Below are 21,592 nucleotides of genomic sequence, written 5' to 3'. Positions count from 1 at the left end.
ATAGTCTATTCCTATGAGCCATTGTAAATGTATCCTCAGTGATGTTACTGAGGTTACTTAAATCATCCAATTGCCATCAAAGGCATAAGAAGAAATGGCACCCTTTTCACATTAGCGCCACCAGGAGGCCACAATAACCTGACCTTGCCCGGTGCCCCAAGGGGCACTTTATTTTTGTGATCTCTTTCCGGACTAAATGTTCATTTCTTTTCAAACACTTGCAGATCATAATATACCCAGATCCCATTTCTTTAGGTTTCTTCACATTTGTAGTTTTATCCAGAAAATGCTTCTTTCATAGTATATAATACATACCACCCAAGAATCAATTGGACATACTGGAATTTGGCCCCTAAGTCTGTCTGTGATTTATGATTTGATACGGGATCTAAGACCAGTAAACAAAAGCTAGGGGGAGAGATCTGGGTGTAGAGATTCCTGAGGAGATGTGGCAGGAAAGTCTACTACGTATTCACACTTCTTCAATGTGTATACGCCATGGTTTAATTCAATTTAAATACTACACCGACTTCATTATTCAGGGGATAAGCTGGCCAGGCTCTTTAACATCCCAGGCCCTGGCTGCCCAAGATGTGGCCAGACCAGACTAATCCGCCTTAAATGGAGAATCGGATAAAGCACCTTCTTTTTCACAATGGCTAAAATAAGTTCTATATTATACTGTAGTACACATACTGTGCTGTACAATACTACTTGTACTGTACATTACTGTACTGTAGTAGTAGGCCTACTGTACCGTACTGGTGCCGTACCATACTATTTGTACTGTGCTACTAACTACTAACATTACTACTAACATTTGCTTCTGCATTGACCACTGCAGCAGCAATGCTAGTACAGTACGAATAGTGCAGTACAGTATGGTACAGTACGAATAGTACAGTACAATAAGAATAGTACAGTACGGTACAGTAAAATAGTACATTACAATGGCAATGGGTGTGCAGGCAATGGGTGTATGGGGTCAGACTCCTATTGGCTTAGGGGGCAGTCAATCATGACTAGGTCGCTAATAAAAACGGGCCTATTGTATGTCAGGTTTCACCTGACATATAGAGAGAAGACTTCCGCACACCCGGTTTAATTTTCAGCAGGTGCGTTGGTAGCAGAGCAGCAAACGTTTAGAGAAGGAGGGAGACCCGCACACTGCCACTTGCTGGTTCAAGAGCTTTTTTATAAGAGTCAAAGCAACATTTCGGGTTTCACCCAAGGGGCCAGTGAGGCTATTCAACGTTGAAGGTCTGGGTCCTAGTGGTAGGAGGAGGGACTACAGGCGGACCCGTGGATTCATGACCGGGAAACCCCGTGCAGCTGGGCTTTAACATTGAGCGCTCGGTTGCATACGTCACCCCGGACCTCAAAGTTGAGGTCCGGAGGAGGGACTTCCGGCAGTCTTCCGGGTGCTTCAAAACGCCACTGAGCAACTTCCACTGACATGAATAGCTGGGGGGGCGGAGCTTCGCGCCAGTTCAGTCTCTATCCTTTTATATACTCTATGGTTTCACCTGACAAAAATGTGTTTAAAGGACAACTTTAGTTTTTTTCAACCAAGGTTCATGTTTTAGGTTGTTATAGAGAAAGTAAAAGATGAGTGTTAATTTTTTTTCATTTGCTGCTTTCTTTCAAACTTTTACACAGATCAGTGTGGTTATTGCAGGTAAAGACTCTACAGAGCCTCTTATAGCGCCACCATGAGGCTGATTTGAAAAACTTTTAAGTGGTGTTCCTTCCTCAGCCTATAGTGGGAATGTGTGTGCAAAATGTCACAGAAAACATGATTAGAGGCATTCTGTTAAAAACTGACTAATCCTGCAAACTTTGGAAGGCAATCTTAGCCAATCAGATGGAATATGGAAAATCGGACAAATCTGTGTTTATCATGTACTGATTTGCGTGATGTATACTATGGATATAATCTGTACGAGTAATATATTAAAAAAATCACACCTGTGTGAACTGAGTGGTGTAAGGTCTTATATAGACTGATCAGCTGTGGTCTGACGTAATGTCTGACGTAATGAAATCACACCCGTGTGGACTGGGTGACCATAGCAACCATGCTCATTTTTTGGTACGAACAGACAGACAGACAGACAGACACGTAAACTAACAAAGCCAGTTGTAGGAGTGGTTTACACCACTCAAAAATCTCACCTGTGTGAAGTGAGGGGCACTCTTATCATTATACATCATCATACATCATCTCATGAACAACTGAATTTATGATTGGTTAGCCGATTTCCTCGTCTACATACATATGACGTAAATTTTCCCTTCATTGTCAATGGCATTTAATGTTTGTGTTGCCACAAATTTACGTCATATTTGGCGGACATTTGACCTAAAATATCCTTTCATTGTCAATGGCAAATTTGAGACGTGTGGGGACAAAAGCTGTATATAGGAGGGGCTAGCGCCCCTCAAACATTGGCCTCATGGTGATGGTGGCGCTATAACTGGCCGCTCTGTAAAATTTGGGGCAGAGGTTCGGAATTGGCATCCAGGAAGTGTGTGTGCACAGTTTGGCATCGACCGGAGCCAATGGATGAGCTGTGCACGGACGGACAGACAGACGGACACACGGATGGATGGATGGACAGGGTACAAATTCTGCAAAACATACTCTCCCCATGCCTTCGGCTTGGTGAAGACAATAATTGAACACCACCATTTTTGGGGGGTATGATGGAACAATCTGTCTCTCCCTCTGTGCTGCTAGACCAGGAATTTGTATCTTTGCTGAGAGATTCCACCTTGTCTTCTGAAGGAATTTCACCTTGTCTTCTGAAGGATTATATAACTGGAACTGTTTACACTTCTGGGGCAGTTTCCTTTTCACGATATTGGGGAAACTCATTCAAATACAGAGCTACATTCATGGTATTGGAATGTGATATGCAAGTGTTCACTAAATATTGTGTCGCTTGTGAGGAGGGCTGGGCGATATGGACAACATCAAATGTCACGATATGTGTGACCATATATATTGTTTTTACATTTTTGAGGGCGGCAAGCCCCTCCTATAGGCTACTCCTTTGGTGTCTGTCTCACAAACTTTGTCCTACACAAACATTAAATTCCCATTGACAATGAATGGTGAAGTCATAGGTCTGAGCAAATAGACAGTCTATTATACAGTACCGTACGTCATGATGATGTACGATGATAGCGCCCCTCACTTCACACGGGTGTGATTTTTACATTATAAATTGTGCTTATAACACATGCCATTTCACAATATTACGATATCCCAAATCACAGGCAATATCTTGTTTCATCACGATATCGATAGGCCTATTGATATTTGATATATTGCCCAGCCCTACTTGCTGCATGTAGTTGCTGTGGCCAGGCTGTAGTTGCAAACTTGCATGCTGGTGTGTGTTTTGTGAAACTGTAGCTGTGTGGGATATGCAACCTGCAATCCTGAAAACTTATCAACAAGATCTGTTGCTAAGTGGATTTCCCCTACAAGGTCCTGTTACACTTGATCCCAAATTACTTTCCCCTCTCTCTCTGCTGGCAAAGCAGGGGGAGAGAGAAATTGAGTAAACAGACTACTTCTGCAGCCCACAGATCCTCTGGATTGCTGTAGAATAGCTCTGCTCTCATAATTACAGAGATGGAAATACTGTCTGACTTGGGATTCACAAAACCATTCAAACACTAAAGACTGGTAAAGCAGCAAGTGTACTCTAAAAGGTATGACCAACCATTATGGGCAGCAATTACACACACACACACACACACACACACACACACACACACACACACTTTAGTTTAGGCGATAACTGTAGTTTTCTTTGAAATTCCCTGTTTAAATGTTTACTAACAAATGTGGTACCGTACTGTATAGCCTCGGCCAGGAGCTCATATTAATAAACCGCGTATCTGTTACCAATCGGCTAAAGAGCCATGGCCCGTAACGCAGCCACCTATAGCCTACAATACCACCTTGCAGAACGTATGGTTGAGAACTCTAGCGTTCTGTTTACTTCATAACTTCCTATTTCAAAACATACATGCGCACATATTATCCTTATCCCCATATATTTAAAACCATTCTCCAAACTTGCAAGTTGCAACAGTGTAACTGTATCTGTATCTGAGCGTACAGTCCTAAAGTTGGCTTGTCACATGGTGATGCATCATGCCACCAAATGTGCCTGTGCGACAGTGTGCGTGACGTGTGCATGCCATCTGGACTGATAACTACTTTCACATGCGACTTTAAGCAATCAGACGGGGGAGCAATAGCATGCAGTCATTCATTAATCCCTGAAATGTAGAGCAGTAGCCGCTGTTCATGCAATGGTTGCATTAACGTGACAAGTCTTTTTTGCCAATATAGGCTACTTTACTTTCCGCGTTTCCGATGTTGCTGTAGAAGTAGGGGCCTACACAGTCTTTTAGAGGAGCAATGCAGCTTAATGGTGGTCATTCGGTCAAAGAGGCTTCACTTTGGCATCCATCATCATACTGGCTGCCTTAATTGATCATCCTGGGGTGCTGCTGATTGCTCACAGTAGGCTACTCACAGTCACAATCACCCCCCTCTCCCCCCTCTCTATCTCTCTCTCTCTCTACTCTCTCTCTCGACTCTCTCTCTCTCTCTCACACACACACACACACACGCGCGCAAACGTACAAAAAGTACGTACATTTTATGCATTGCTTTATGGGAAATTGGGAATGTATACAATTCCCCCCAAAATTCAAAAACATTAGGTCCCATGATATTCAGAGGCCATTTGTCTTTGATTGATTGATTGATTGAAAATTGTATTAACAGTTTGCAGAATTACAGTACATTTCAAGCACAAACTCAATACAAAGGCTGTTAACTGTGAGTGGACGACCCAATTAAGCATTACACTTGTTTACAACAGGGTCCACCATGTTCAATTCATCAAAACATTTAGAGACGTACAAATAGACACTTCTATATAGACAAAGAACAGTACAGGAATTCATCATAATGGAGGTAAAAAGGGAAAATAAACATATACAGTGAGGGGAAAAGGGGGGGGGGGGGGGCGGTGGGGGGGGATTCAGATTTTACAGGGGCCAGTTTCGAATTGCAGCCGCATCCGTAGGTGCCCTTTGAGAGCGGTTTTGAAGGAGTCAAGGGATTTGCATGTCTTAATGACTGTTGGTAGGGCGTGATATGTAGTGGAGTGAAAGTAAGCAGGTACCAGACGTCTTTTTCAAACCTACGCAACAATGAGTACTAGACGAATAACAGTTTAAGTCCACACTAATTTGCTAATTAAGTATTACTGATGTGATGCACCATTGATTGGATCACTACCAACACCACATCTGACAGGCCTAGAGGCATCCAATGGACTCCTATCAACCAACCACGACAACATGCAGACTAAAACTGACAGGCTTAACAATTTCGCCAGACAAGTCGGACTCAATATCAACAACTCCAAAACACAAGTGCTATGTGTCAACTCCACCCCCACACAACCCATCATTATTGATGAGAAACCACTTGAGTTTGTGGAGGACTTCACCTATCTGGGCAGCCTCCTCAGTAAGGACAGTGGGGCATCAAAGGACATAAAGGCAAGACTGGGAAAGGCTCAGGGTGCCTTCTCCCAACTTCGTTCCATCTTGAGGTCAAAGCAATACAGCCTTAAAACCAAGATGCTCATATACAACAGCAATTTAAAGTCTGTTCTGCTGTACGGCTCCGAGACCTGGCGAGTAATTAAATCAGACGTGAGGAAAATTGAAGTGTTCCACAACCGATGCCTCCGGAGAATATGCCAGATCTTTTGGCCAAATAAAATCTCTAATAATGAATTGTATAAACAAACAGGGAGCCATAGCATCACCAAGGAGATTACACATCGACGCCTGAGATGGCTAGGACATGTGCTGAGAATGAAGCAGGACCACATCACAAAGGTGGCCTTAAGATGGACACCACCAGGAAAGAGAAAACCTGGGAGGCCCAAAACCACCTGGCGCAGAACTGTGACGCAGGAACTGGAACAGATGAACCTGTCCTGGGGAGAGGCGCACCATGCTGCCAGGGATCGGATGAAATGGAGAGCGCTCATTGAAGCCTTATGTCCCATAGGGGACGAAGAGGAGTAAGTAAGTAAGTAAGATGTGATGCGTGTATAAATGGTAAATGGTGCATTTATATAGCTCCTTTATCCAAGGCGCTTTACATAGATTGTGCATTACATTCACCCATTCACACACACATTCATACACCGATTGCGAAGCCATGCAAGGTACCAACCAGCACATCGGGAGCAATTTGGGGTTCAGTGTCTTGCCCAGGGACACTTCGACATGTAGACAGGAGGAGCCGGGATTCGAACCGCCGACCCATGGATCATTGGACGACCTGCTCTACCTCTCGAGCCACAGCCGTATATTTTATTTCTGATTTTTTATCATCCTCACACAAATCACCATTGGCAGGGGGTCAGGGCAGTCGGGCAGAGAAGTGATGCAACTGTTGGTGATATATTTCTGCTGTGTGAAATGAAATGAAATGAAATGATTACTATATTTACCCAGGGTATCTGGGCTAAGCTCAAGAACTTGTTTCCAGCCAGGCCCTGCTCATAGAACATTTCATCGTAGTGGTTCAATGCCTTGTTCAAGGGCACGTCGGACCGCTGATTCGAACTGGCGACCTTCCGGTATCAAGACCGCTCCGCAATCCGTTCGGCCACCGCTGCCGAGGACGCAATTTCCAAAGCCCAAATGTATATACTTCGTACTCTTAGTTCGTCGCACGAGGGTGGCGCGCGCCGAAAATGGCCGATCTACAAGTTCACAGCGCGTTCACGGCGCATCGGAGTATAAAGGATTATTATTCATATTCATCTGAATCAGATTCATTACCCAGACCTAATATGATAGAAAATATAGTCTTGTTTATTTTTAATAGTATTATTATAATCAATCATTAGCTAAATAAAAAACTGGATTTAATAGGAACTATATTTAATATAACAGCCAGGGACACGTCATCTGAACTAAACGGACACATTTCAACGTTGCACACACACACGTCCTGGTCCTCGGCTCTCTTGGTTGTGGCTGTCTGTTATGTTGATGTAAGAACAGGTTAAAAGCCGAACGGGTACCTGCTATTTTCGTTCTTTGCTTTGTGTATGAGATGCAATTCATTCACAGCCGAATGAAGGCAAACTCAAGCGGCTTTGTTTTCTTATCGATTCTTAATTTATCAACCGTTAGACAGTAGACCTCTATTGTGACATGTTGCTAGTTTTGCTTCCATCATCACCAGGTATGCATGCATCCATGGATTTAATTTAGACTACCTTTGTCTACATGTCCTTTCCAGTCCACTATTGATTAATTGTCGGTTTTAACTTTTATTTCTGTGGATTCTTCATGTGTTAACAAAGCTATGGTTATGGTCCTGCTGGGTGTTTTACATAGCATCCATTGTATACCTGTGCTTCCTGCTTGTCGCTCTAGCCACTTTATGCGCATCCAGGCTGTCACAACATCCATTCATCATTGTTAGAAAAATGTTGTTTGACTCGTACCAGTTGGTTAAGAGCTCTAGCTTTAATTGTAATAACACATACTGTATATGTATATATGTGTAATAGTCTAGATATGGTGGTGGTGATGTCAAAGTGACCAATCAATGTTAGTATTTAATATTTTGATTACGTTTTAAAATAAAGACAGACAAAAAAATATATCAATGTTGATGTTGGTGGTTGATTGTGAATGCCAATCAGTCAAAAGTTCAGCCTTGTCAGATGCCGTGCTGCACTGCACCGTCTGAACAATTGTTTTCCTTTGTCGTGCCTTCACTCCTTTCCAGTATTTCGGAGGGCACAGCTGGTTTGATGCCCACTGCTCCGCCATCATGGAGTCAGACTTGGCCACTCACAAAAACGGACGGCAGAGAAAGCCAGTGAGCACCGGCCCCCAGTCCGAGAACATGAGGGAAGCCTCCGGCTCAGAGGTGGAGGAAGAGGCAGATCTCATCGGATGGTCGGACGACGAGAGCGGTGGACGTCCCAAAGTCAGGCCGGGGATTCGCGATGAGCTGGGGAATGTTTCGCTTCTCCTTTTCCTCTACGTGCTTCAGGGCATTCCCTTGGGATTGGCTGGCAGCATCCCCCTCATCCTGCAGAGTAAGAGTGTCAGCTACAAGGACCAAGCCTTCTTCAGCCTCGTCTTCTGGCCTTTCAGCCTCAAGCTGCTGTGGGCTCCACTGGTGGATTCACTCTACAGTAACAGGATTGGGAGGAGGTAAGTCCATCCATCCATGATCCATCCATATTTCGCTTATCCGTAGTCGAGTCGCGGGGGCAACAGCTCCACCAGAGAGCTGCAGACTTCCCTCTCCAGAGCAACATTAGTAACTTCCTCCTGGGGGATCCCGATGCGTTCCGAGGTGTTGGAACGTCTCAGGAGGTAAGTCTAATTTACATTAGATTAGATTTTCAAGCGGAAAAACACGAAAATTCCAGTAATTAGGCTGTCTATCATCCTAAGTGAGTTTTATTTAACCGTTAGGCCATTAAATCCTGACCTACGTTTTCTGAAAAACTTGCTATATACGGTGTACACACACACACACACGCACACACGCACGCACGCACGCGCGCGCGCACACACACACACACACACACACTACCAAAACAAAATGGGTTCCTGTGTTGAACGGTATGGTTACAAAAATGGGTTCCCGGAACTTCCCGCCCATAATTAAAATTGATTTGATTTTCATTGTGCATAAAAGAAATGCACAATTTTTTTGGCCATTGTATTCTTGTATGTCTTCCCCATGTCATTTTGTTCACTCTTGGCCACCGTCTCTCCTCTGTAGGAAGTCATGGCTGGTCCCTACTCAGTACCTGCTGGGTCTTTTCATGATCTACCTTTCTCTAAGAGTAGATGCACTGCTACACAGTGAGGAGGGACGAGGGCCTGATGTAGTCACACTTACTCTTGTCTTCTTCATGCTGGCATTCCTGGCAGCTACACAGGTATGCAATAACAAAGCATTCATTTGTCAGATTCTGACAGTGTGAGAACCCACATACTGTAGTAGACAGGAAAGGCAAAACTGACACACTGACGCACATCATTTTTGTGTTGGATAAGAACTTCACGTGCTCTTATCTCTCCCCCTCTCTATCTCTCTCATTCTCTGCCCCACAGGACATAGCTGTGGACGGCTGGGCCCTGACTATGTTGTCTAGAGAGAACGTCGGCTACGCATCCACGTGCAACTCAGTCGGCCAGACAGCTGGCTACTTCCTGGGAAATGTGCTCTTCTTGGCTCTGGAGTCTGCAGACTTCTGCAACAAATACCTCAGGACAGTCCCCAAGAGCAAAGGCATTGTCACGCTGGCAGGTATGAAGGCATGTCACACCACACCACTTAAACCCAATATACTTACTTTGTCAACCGTAGTCCCACAGGGGTCTATACTGGTAGCAGCAAAACTGAAACAGGTCCTAATTGGCTCATAAAAGCTCAATTAACCACAACACAAACCTTTCTGGAAACCTTATTCCTTTTTGTTTTCTTTTTCTTTTTTGAGTAGCCAATTATTTACAGTCAATTATTGTCATTAGGCCAATGAATCCTCCCACACATCTTAGTGTTGTATTGTACTCTCCGTTTAAACTTCAGAACAATATATCTCAAACCTCACACTAAGCATTTCCGATGATCTCTTCTCTGGGATAAACCCAAATATTAATTTTAATAATAAATGTCATCTGTTTATGGATGTAATTAATTAATGTTTTACCTACTCACCAATACAAAGGCGGATTGTGTAATTAGAAAGCCTACTTTCCTTAGTGGATGCACTCTGAGTCCCCCACCACACGTATAAAATGCACTTTTTGGCCAGAAAGAGATTTGTTTTCCACCGGAAAAGAAATACTTTGATACTCCACTGCGCCCTCTACTGATATTGCCAAGAGAAACCCCTTATAGAGAAGATTTTTCCTCTGGTGAAAACAAATCCCTTTCTTGCCAATAAGTTTCTTTATTAGGAAAAAGATCCCTTGAGATGTACCATCTCGTTTTCGAGGGTTCCCAACACATATATATGTCACAATCATTATTGTACATGTAAACAATAAGACAAAACAAATTACATACAACATACATGGACAAGACAAAACAATAAACATTGCAAACCTTGAAAACCTCAGAGCCTCATTACGGCATTGAATCCAATCATATAACGCATTTTGAAAATACTACATCCTATACAGTGAGTGCAAAAAATAAAATAATGATAATAGTGATACAAAATAAAATTATGAAATAAACATGGTGATATAATGGCATAATTACAGATAGCAAGAACATACAACTTTAAAGTAAGAAGACAGTGCACACTTAAAAACTGGGAATGTTGAGATGGATCTAATGTTAACTGGTAAAGTATTCCAGTCTTTAAAAGAAAAGGCATATTTACCAAATTCAATACTAACCAAAGGAACAGTAAAGTAAACCTGAGTGTCTGTGAGTGGTGTGCGGCTCAGAGTGTGTCCACTAAGAAAAGTAGGCGTTCTAATTACACAAACCACCTTTGTATTGGTGAGTAGGTAAAACGTTCTTAATATTTTCGCTACAGAGGAGAGGTTGGTCTGCGTTTCATGCGAGCCAGGAAAGAGAACAGTCCCATAGCCTAAATGCAACGGCAGTAAAGTGCATTAGGCTATGGACCAGAGCTAGGTATTTACTAGAGAAAAGTTATCACTGACCTTCAGGAACAATCTTAAAGGAGGAGGAAAAAATGTTGCACACTCAGATTCTAGACAGTATATGCAGTAGTTTATTTTATGTTTTGGCCCTTAGGCCTTTGTCAGAATCAACACCATTTTGGTCGATTCTGAGGAAGGCCTATTAGGGCCGAAACGTCAAATAAACGATTTTTTTGTTTGCATACATCACATGAGGATGACATTACAGCCACCAAACCCACATGTCTACTAATTAACTAATGTTTAAAGAGAGGAATATTTGTTTGTGATCAGACCAATATGTGAAAAGTGCTTCTTTCCTACAGAATTCCTGTTCTTTTGGGGAATGGTGTTCCTGGTTTCCACGACGCTGGTGGCCATTTTTAAAAAGGAGAGTGCACGTGAACGTGTCCATGGAAAGAAACGAGTTCCGGAGGAGACGCAGAGTGTCATGGAAACTTACAAACTGCTGTTTTCAATCATCAAAATGCCTGCTGTGTTCACCTTCTGTGGCCTGCTTCTCACTGCTAAGGTACCTCACTGCTTTTAAAGCCAAGCATCTTTTAACCGCATGAAAACGAAAGCGAACATTCAGCAAAAATAGCAGACCTTCAACAGTTCTATTCAACATACAATGAAGAATATAGGATTTAAGTGTTTAACTTCTTTTATTAGTGAAAAAATAGTCCGCTTACTGGAATATGCTCCAAAAGGCAAATGGTTTATTAGACTGTGTATGGTTTCATTACTCTTAGTTTGTTAGCCCATATCATTGATAATATTCCCCTTTGTTAAGCGAGTTCAAACTAGCCTGTTGAAAAGGCTGTTAAAATGCAGGTGTTCTTTTTGACAAATTGTTTTTCTCATTCCAAAAACAAACTGTATTCCTGCATTCCCCAAGAGTAGTATTGGTAGTAGTACTGTAAGTAGTAAGTTACTGAGAATATATTATACCCAGAATAAGTATCTAAACTACCCGGTGTAATGGTCATAAACTACTGAAATCTATGTAAATGCATTTATCTTGTGTATTGTGCATGTGTACGTGCCTGCTTTTCACTCTGTGTGTTTGTTCCAGATTGGTTTCTCTGCAGCGGATGCAGTGACAGGGCTTAAGCTAGTGGAGGCAGGAGTTCCCAAGGAGCAGCTGGCGTTACTGGCAGTACCCATGGTGCCCCTTCAGATCATGTTGCCACTTCTCATCAGCAAATACACGGCGGGGCCTAAACCTCTGGACATCTACTACAGATCCTTCCCTTTTAGGTAGGAAGATACATAGTCCTTAAGCCTGATTAATATTTGTCGCAGGACGATGTCACACATCAAAAATAGCTCGCCTACAAGCTTACATGAGCTTGTAGGTCTGCTATTTTTGGCATGTGACACTGTTCGTGCAACGGAGCATAATTTAGGCTTCGGGGTTGTATGGCATCAAGATGCTACAGTTGTGAAATATGGGGAAGCAGCTATTTCTTTTTTTTTTACCACTTTGAAATAAATTGCTTGTGAATGTTTAAGATTTTGTCAGTATAGAGTATATGTGACATGTTTTTCTTTTTGACAGACTTTACTTCTAGGGAAGGGATTCTGCACAACACTACAATACTTTCTTAGGAAGCTGTCCAGAAAAACCTTTCCTCCAATGTAAAAGTCACACAATACTGTGAAGACTGCTATTTTGTTTTGCAATTTACCTTATTGTGCCACCCCTAACATGCATACTGCATAGAGGACAGACATGTATATGATTGCACATATGTACATGCAAGCATGCAAAAGCAGTCCATGAGATTTAAGTGGTTGCATTTTGGTAGATCTATAGTAAACCTAACTTGGCGTGTAAGACCTGTTTTGTCGAGCCCATTTGTTTAAGATTGAATGCTGTATCACTGGCTGCTGAACTGTGATTGGTGTTTATATTTAGAAATTGACTGAGCTGAAAGGGATTAGCTGATTTGTGTGTTCTCTAAGTGTGTTGTCTACTGTTCTCTGGTGGAATTGAATACTCACATTTCAGTGTTTATATATTGAATTGATGTGAATGATTGTGCATTTGGTGTTAATGCAGTGTTCCAGCACTATTGTGTGCACGTGTACGTAGCTGTGTTCTAACATTGTTCCTGTGCTCTGGTGGCAGGTTGTTGATAGGTCTGGAGTATGCTCTGTTGGTGTATTACACCCCCAGTTTGAAAGAGGAAGGGGGCTTCCCTGTCTACTACTACGCTATAGTGCTGATCAGCTACGCACTGCACCAGGTATGGCTTCTGTTTGTCTCCTCCTCTTATGCTCACCACGACCAGGGCTTCTCAAACATTTTTGGCCCCGGTACTCCTTGGAGGCGAGGCATTTTCCCAAGTACCCCCTCATCCTCGCACGCCGATCGCACACATATATACTTATGACCACAATTTTAGACGCCATTGGAACTATTTGTATTAAAAACTTTTCATTCACACCCATTTCATAGTCAATAGTCATTTTATTCAAGTTGATTGTGCGCAGAACCTGACAGCACACTTTTCAATTAGATAAACATAATTGTAATGATACAGCATAAAAATAAATCTGAATTATTTCACAGAACCCCTGACTATGGACCCCACTTTGAGAGGTCACCCTCTAGTAGTTAGTCTCGCATTGCCAGACTGTTGCCTCTCGCAATTTTCAAATGCTTCCATCATACAGTCTGGAGCACGGAAGCTCTGATCATGAGTAAAATATAAAGCAGAAGTGTAGCCTGCTCCCCACTTCCGTTTAGTCTTTACAGTCGTGCAAATGTATCCTAATATAAATAGAAATCATCCAAGCATATATAGCTTGCTGCTTAGCAGAAATGGATATAAAAAATAAGCTCTAAAGATATTTTAAAATATCTTTTGTGAACGGAAATGGCAAACAGATTACTCTGATTTTGGGAGGTGTAGTTCCAGACTATAGTTTAAAGATTGTGGAATAGTTGTCTGGCTACGCGAGACTACCCTCTAGTGGACAAAGCTTTTGGTGTGTGTGTGTGTGTGTGTGTGTGTGTGTGTGTGTGTGTGTGTGTGTGTGTGTGTGTGTGTGTGTGTGTGTGTGTGTGTGTGTGTGTGTGTGTGTGTGTGTGTGTGTGTGTGTGTGTGTGTGTGTGTGTGTGTGTGTGTGTGTGTGTGTGTGTGTGTGTGTGTGTGTGTGTGTGTGTGTGTGTGTGTGTGTGTGTGTTGTTTCCAGCTGGGGTCGGTCATACCGGTTTTCCTCCACGGCCCTGGATTTATTTGAAAGTACCGGCATTTAATATGAATATGTTTTTATATGAAGCATTTTTTCCTTGCTTTGACTACCAGGTGGCGCTGTACTGCATGTATGTTTCCAGCATGGCCTTCAATGCTCAAGTGAGTGACCCGCTGATCGGGGGGACGTACATGACCCTGCTAAACACGGTCACCAACCTGGGAGGAAACTGGCCGTCCACGGTGGCCCTGTGGTTGGTAGACCCCCTCACCTCCAAGGAATGCCAGGGGGCCGTCGGGCAGACCTGCGTCTCCCCAGAGAACGCAGCGGTGAGTGAGTGAATGAGGCAAAGAGATTGAGAGAGGGAGAGAATAAGTGAGATTGAAAGAGGGGTTGTGGGGGGTGTTTGCAAAGGCATTTACGGTATGAATATCATTTCTATGAATGTATGTCCAAATTAATGAATGTAGTTATTATTTAATCAACAAGCTCCTGTTAAAACCTTTCATTGGTTAATAAATATTCATAAATACCTGGTGTCTCTATTTTGGGCATGTTGTTCTGGATGATCAAACCTTTTCATAACATTTCAAAACTAGCAAAAAGAGCCAATCAAAAAGCTCATCGCATCGTGACATGCACTACATGTCACGATGCGAAAACTAGAGTTCTCAACAGGCCCGAAAATGAAGGCCCGGCCCTACCTGGGCCCTCATCAAACCCTGTACACTCAAGACACGCTCCATATATGGCCAGTGCAGGGCGAAGTCGCTTCTCGCCCTCAGGCGTCTTACTGGTAGATGACTCTGTCATATGATGAAGAATAAAATAGGGCATTCATGAAAAGTAAAAATCACACCTGTGTGAACTGAGTGGTGCAGTGACGTCACACACTAACCATAGCAACCATGCTCATCTGTACGTGGGGCCACGTACAGGTGTACAGGTACACGGGTACACGCAGAGATGGGCAAAATACATTGAAAATGTATTTTGTTACAAAATACAAATACTGGGTCACAGAATGTATTTAAATGCAAAATACAAATACTGGTCTGAGAAATGTATTTGAGATACAAATACGTATTTTGTATTTTGAAAATACATGAAAATAAATTTTCATTAAAATGTATATAATGATAAGTAAATTCATAATTAATTGCCAAATATTAAATGAATGACCTGTCAGAATGTCTAATACATTGAAGGTTATTAAGAATGATACACTTTATATTTTAAGCAAATCAATGTGCTATAACTGTATCAAACAGGACCCACAAAGGAATGGATTGGCCATCTGATTCATCACTGTCACTCCTCTTTGACTTCTACCTCAAGAAAAATGTAGAAAGGGATTGATTGATTGATTGATTGATTGATTAGGCCTACCACCAATTTACATTTAAACCAACAATAAAAAACAAGATAAGTAAACAAGATACTAATGACTAAGATGAATAGATTATCAATTAAAGGAGCATTCAGTGATTTGGAAAACCCCCCGGTCTTCCCCGGTAACAAGATGTGCACATGCAGTGCCGATTCTGGCCTCCAAGGGGCCCTAAGCATGATTGTAGCAAGGGGGCCCCCCATGAAAAAACGGGGGGTTTTGAAACAGTTTAAAACAGTTTTAAGTAGACAAACAGAGCAGAATAAGGTATAAACATTTATTGTCTGTCTGTCTGTCTGTCTGTCTGTCTGTCTGTGTGTCTGTCTGTGTATGACAGACTGACTGGTATAAACAGCGCCCCCGGTGTAGAGGGATGGTATGACAGACTGGTATAAACAGCGCCCCCAGTGGGGAGGGATGGTATGACAGACTGGTATAAACAGCGCCCCCAGTGTAGAGGGATGGTATGACAGACTGGTATAAACAGCGCCCCCAGTGGGGAGGGATGGTATGACAGACTGGTATAAACAGCAACCCCCAGTGGGGAGGGATGGTATGACAGACTGGTATAAACAGTGCCCCCAGTGGGGAGGGATGGTATGACAGACTGACTGGTATAAACAGTGCCCCCAGTGGAGAGGGATGCTATGACAGAGAGACTGGTATAAACAGCGTCCCCAGTGGGGAGGGATGGTATAAACAGCACCCCCAGTGTAGATGGATGGTATAAACAGCTCCCCCAGTGGGGAGAGATGGTATGACAGACTGACTGGTATAAACAGTGCCCCCAGTGGAGAGGGATGCTATGACAGAGAGACTGGTATAAACAGCGTCCCCAGTGGGGAGGGATGGTATAAACAGCACCCCCAGTGTAGAGGGATGGTATAAACAGCGCCCCCAGTGGGGAGGGATGGTATGACAGACTGACTGGTATAAACAGAGCCCCCAGTGGGGAGGGATGGTATGACAGACTGACTGGTATAAACAGTGCCCCCAGTGGAGAGGGATGCTATGACAGAGAGACTGGTATAAACAGCGTCCCCAGTGGGGAGGGATGGTATAAACAGCACCCCCAGTGTAGAGGGATGGTATAAACAGCGCCCCCAGTGGGGAGGGATGGTATGACAGACTGACTGGTATAAACAGCGCCCCCAGTGGGGAGGGATGGTATGACAGAGAGACTGGTATAAACAGCGCCCCCAGTGGGGAGGGATGGTATGACAGACTGACTGGTATAAACAGTGCTCCCAGTGGGGAGGCTGTGTTGTGGCTTTAGTCACAAACTTAAGCATGGCCCCAGGAAATTATAGATACAAACACAAGGATAAAAAAAACCTCAATTGTATGTGTATATATATATATATATATATATATATATATATACACACCCCCGCCGCCCTCCCACTTTGAAAGGGGGGCGTTTCCGCGTGGTGGAAATGTCTACTACGATAGGCCTGTCCTTGATTCTGATCACTAAGGTACGCTGTTGGCGGAAGATTTCACCATTGAGCAGCGTTACACTCACTGCGCAAATAACGTAAAAAGTCCCCACGGCTCCGCCCGCCCTGTGCTCACCGTTCCTTGCCAGGCCTCAAACGGCCTGGCCAATCAGCAGCGGCTATCCCGCCTCTAGCTGCTGCTGATTGGCCAGGCCGTTTTGTGGCCGGGCATCAAGTCTGCCTGAGAGTTCCCAGATGGGAGCAGGAGGGGGGAACCCAGTGTACTCTCTGCTGCCCCATCTGGCGGAGTCAGGTTATGTGTTTTGCCCCTACAGTTTAAACCTGAGGCTGTGTAAAATGACATTAAAAAGTATTTTATGTATTTGAAATACAGAAAATACTAGATCTGAAAGTATCTAGATACAAAATACATCTCATTTCTTCCATCTCAGCAAAATACAAATTACAAAATACATACATGTATTACATGTATAAATACATGTATTTCAAATACTGCCCATCTCTAACACGTACAGGTACACGGGTACAGACGAAGCAAAAGATTACAAATAAATACAGATGTATGCAACATATATTTACATAAATACAATGTATCAACTACTCTTCTCTTCATCCTTCAGCTGTGCGTTAAGGAGGGCGGCACATGTGTGACGGTGTTGGACGGGTACTACATAGAGACGGTAATTTGTTTTGTGATTGGCTTAGCCTGGTGGCTGTGGCTGGGCAAGAAAATGAGACGGCTACAGGACCAGAGCCCGGCAGCGTGGAGGTGCAGAGCCATCCACTGACCGTTCTCTTTCAGTGGAAAAAACAGACTATTACTGGTGCACCTATGCATATCCCACCCCACACAAGCTGCTTGTGTGGGTTGTTGTCATACATTTCTGCCTGGCTCCCTCCCTACGCTCCACCTCTAATTGTTACTGTTAATTAGGGAAATTTAGCGAAATTTGTAGCAAATCTGCAAAATAAATGCTTACCACTAGCTTTCTTCACAAATGTGTTCATAAAGGTGTCCTTTGGAACAATTAGTTCCAAGCCAACTCCCTTGGGACACTTTGTGACAGCTGCTGAAAGTTGGGGTACATTAACAACCTATATGCAGGCAAAACGTTCACATTTTCATTCTGCTTTAATTAGCATGTGACGGGTCAGACTAGGGGGTTTTCATGATTCTGAATCCATTGCAAGCATTTTGCACGAAAAACACTCCTTGGGCTAAAATCGGCCATAGCAGTCAAATCAATCAAATTTTGAAAAGTGGCTATGGCCGTTTTTAGCCCAAGGAGTGTTTGTCGTGCAAAACAAATGCTTGCAATGGATTCCGAATCATGAAAACCCCCTAGTTTGACCCATCACACATGCTACTTAAAGCAGAATGAAAAATTGTAAATTGTTAATGGTACCCCATAACTTTCAGCAGCTGTCGCAAAGTTGGCTTGGAACAAATCGAGGGGTGATAGTAGACATCTTTATGAACACAATTGTGAAGAAAGCTAGTGGTAAGCATTTATTTTGCAGATTTGCCACAAATGTAGCTAACTTTACCTAACTGTGGAAAAAGCTCTCAATTTGCTCATTGTCTGGCACTGTACTCTTGATTGTCTACTTGTGAAGTAATACCCCTCCGTTCCCTCGCTCTCTGTGGAGGTGAGAGGATGTTACTTGGTTTCACTCCTGTCCCCCTGGAAACAAGGACTCATTCAGGCTAGCAAGTCACTTGTACATTAAATAATACTGGAAACTGAAGCTTTATGTCCTTTTAGAACATTCTATGCTGCTTGAAATGGATAAACCAAACCAGACCTGGGTCAGATAGTATTTGCAATACATTCTTACTTTGTTTAATCGGCCAGTTGGAATTATAATGATCCATATCATTATTTTAAGGTCAGTATAGTATTTAGTATTTGGACAATTAACCTGAAATGCCCGGATGTAGTAAATTCCACTGGTAAATTCAACCGTTTGAAAATAAACACATCCAGGTCAGAATTGAGGATTAGTTTTATTTCTTTGGTGCCTTGTTATACTTTCAAAGGTGCTAGTCCTTTGTTCATCTTTTGTAGTTTTAATAGCCCGGGTTCGGGTTGGTAGAGAGACTACCTCTGTAAACATGTCATTAATAATAATTTGGTGGATCACTCAAAATAAATATATGGAATGTAGTGAATGTTTAATTTTAATACTGTTATACCTATCATCTGCAAGCATTATTAGCAATTGGTAAAATGTTTACCTTTTGAGTAATTCACCAAATATTCACTTATTAATAAATACAATTAAAAAATAACCTGATTATTGTTGTAATTCAACTGCTATTGCTCACCAAAAAAAGAATTTCATGTGGAAAAATGTGCCCTTACCCCTTATAACTGATTACTGTAATCCAGTACTAATCCTCAAAATGGCGCTATTGCACAGTGCAGCCTTTAACCATTGAACTAGGATTCTTTATCAATGCTGTAGGTGACATTCAGATTAGGGCCTGACCAATGTACGATTTCAGAATTCATGGTTCAGTTACTCAGAATTAATCATTAGAACCAGTGATCAGACCAGAATCTACAAAATACTCTTAGAAGTTTATTTTTTATTTTATTTTACTAAGGCAGCAATACACTGGCCAGGCTCTAGTTTATGTAGTTTTCATGGTATGTAAATGGGGTGTCTGTGTCTGTATTTCTTAAGCTTCTCAGAATTGTAACGTCTATCACTCTATATCTGGCTGTCTTATTACTTATATAACTACTACCCAGAGCACTAGCCAAATGTTGGTTAATCTTAAAGTGGCGTTGGACATTTGATCTACTCCTCCCATTGACTTTGGCACTGCCATCTTTTGGTGGACGAATATCAAAGACGGAAGCCATTTCATAAACACAGCATTGTGTGTAAGACTGATAAATGGCAGTAAAACCAGCATCGAGAAGCCAGCTGTTGTGTGAAAGGGAAGTGTTTTATAGTCCTACACGATCACAATGTGTGTAGCTAGGTCTAAGATGGATGATGGTAAAGGTTTGGGGTGGAAATTGACGTAATGATAGAGAAAACACTAGGTCATTATTATTCTGTTTTGTGGCAACTAGTCTGTGGTTTGATTGTAGAGCCAGACCGATATATCGGCCATTACTTGACCGGCATATTTTGGGCATGTCATTCTTGGTGAAAACATTCCTCCAAATTTCCAAGATCTATCTACAAGCTCACAATGTGTTGCAACAGTCTATTAAAAAAAACTTATATAGGCTTTAAGTGTTTTTTTTTTTTTCAGGTAGATTTTTGTCAAAATTGGTAATCAGTGGTCTACGACTCCGGGATTGACATTGGACAGAAAATTCCGGCATCAGTCGGACTCTCGTTTTATGATGCCTTTTATGCTTACCACAGGTCCAAGGTCAGGTTTGATTGGATTGGATTAGATTATTAATTATACATATATTTCTTCATACAGACTCGTGTACAATGAGTAGACACTTGCCTTCATACCGATCAATTTTATTTTAATATCTGATTCATTTCCAGTTACATGCCAAATAGCCTTTCTGTCATTGATGTACTGTATGTATATTTATGAATTTATTTCGTTTTTCACAAATGATTGTGGTGGTTGTTCAATTTCAGCATTGATGGGGGTTGTAATTTCAGTTTCAATTTAGTTTGGGTGATGCCATTTGCCTGTTTATTGGCTTGAGTCAGAAATTGAGATTTTGTTATTTGAACATGTAAGCACAGGGTAACGGTAAGATGATGTAAATTGTAAAAATGTACTTTTATATACACCTTTACAAGATGCAATATGGAGTAGATTTGAAACGAATCCTATATGTAATAAAACAATGATGCACTCTGACGCCCTTGTTTTCTGTATGCGAACACTGCATAATCACACAAATATAATGCACTCATGTACTCTTTAGTTTTATTTGACTTAAAAGCTGTAACTTGAGTGAATAAAACATTGTAATCATTGGAGGTGGACTCCCTGCTCGTCTACTGAGAAACGTTGATCCTGTGGCCGGGTATGACCATTACTGGATCAAAGCTTAATACCCCCCCCCCCTTGCTTACACATCCTGTGTCTACTGTAGCTCAGCAGTAGATTTTCAAACTTAATCTCCAGGTTGAACTCACTCCAGAGAGCTCAGATGGGATCTGTAAACCCACCACCGATATAAGAAAATTGACAGACGCCACATTCAACTCCACAACCCCACAGTCTCCTGGTCATCCTCAAGGGGAGGGGGTCAATGAGATCACCATATTCAGTGGTCTCAGCACACAGGTATGCTGTGAGAGAAGTTATGTTGTGAAATATATACAACTATACAAAAGGTTGTGACTTGTTTTTTTATTTACTACATCAGTATTTTGGGCACACCAATTTTCCAACACAGAGGCAAATTCTACACCCTAAATCGATATTTCGGACAATATATAGGTGATATGTAATGTCTTAATGTCCCACAATATACGTGTACAATTATCGTGTCATGTCGGTTGAGTGGATGTCCAAAAATATAGATACATCTGCAAATCGCCATGTACGGGTCATCGATATGTCATATGGCCCGGACTCCATATTTTGGTAGGCTATGCCTTACACAGAACTCCATAAAAGGGACAGTCAAACAGATGGGTACATTGGGTAGGCTATTGCAAAACCGGGTGTGGCATGCAGTCCCAAACTTGCTTCGTTCCCGACTTGCATGGTTCCCAGAGTAGGTCAGTGCCTGGTCTAAATCTCGAAAATTGCAAAAATATCTGACCTACAAGC

At 42.3% G+C, this 21,592-nt stretch overlaps 1 protein-coding gene across 3 annotated transcripts; it reads left to right on the top strand.

The window, feature by feature from the left end:
• Positions 1 to 7,035: 7,035 nt before the first annotated feature.
• Positions 7,036 to 20,662, top strand: slc33a1 (solute carrier family 33 member 1). 3 transcript variants are annotated; one of them, XM_079515121.1, is made up of 9 exons: positions 7,036 to 7,115; positions 7,862 to 8,295; positions 8,876 to 9,035; positions 9,211 to 9,406; positions 11,085 to 11,290; positions 11,837 to 12,021; positions 12,896 to 13,013; positions 14,079 to 14,294; positions 17,436 to 20,662. In XM_079515121.1, the coding sequence occupies exons 2-9, from the start codon at positions 7,907 to 7,909 to the stop codon at positions 17,601 to 17,603; spliced, it is 1,638 nt and encodes a 545-aa protein (XP_079371247.1). In that variant the 5' UTR covers positions 7,036 to 7,115; positions 7,862 to 7,906; the 3' UTR covers positions 17,604 to 20,662. The 3 variants fall into 3 exon arrangements, with proteins under 3 accessions (XP_079371247.1, XP_079371248.1, XP_079371246.1); XM_079515122.1 differs by having other exon boundaries at positions 7,048 to 7,141; XM_079515120.1 differs by having other exon boundaries at positions 7,053 to 7,309.
• The last annotated feature ends 930 nt before the right edge of the window (positions 20,663 to 21,592 follow it).

Source organism: Electrona antarctica (genome assembly GCF_951216825.1).
Source record: "Electrona antarctica genome assembly, chromosome: 11".
In the NCBI taxonomy this organism is placed as follows: Eukaryota; Metazoa; Chordata; class Actinopteri; order Myctophiformes; family Myctophidae; genus Electrona; species Electrona antarctica.
Note: the sequence above shows the minus strand (reverse complement) of the source record. Positions and strands in the feature narration are given on the sequence as shown.

Bases quoted from the DNA above. Each gene is read 5' to 3' on its own strand.
- slc33a1 (XM_079515121.1), top strand. From the start codon at position 7,907: ATGGAGTCAGACTTGGCCACTCACAAAAACGGACGGCAGAGAAAGCCA. The intron at 11,291-11,836 runs GTACCTCACTGC...TGTTTGTTCCAG, and splicing joins GCCTGCTTCTCACTGCTAAG to ATTGGTTTCTCTGCAGCGGA. The intron at 14,295-17,435 runs GTGAGTGAGTGA...TTCATCCTTCAG, and splicing joins TCTCCCCAGAGAACGCAGCG to CTGTGCGTTAAGGAGGGCGG.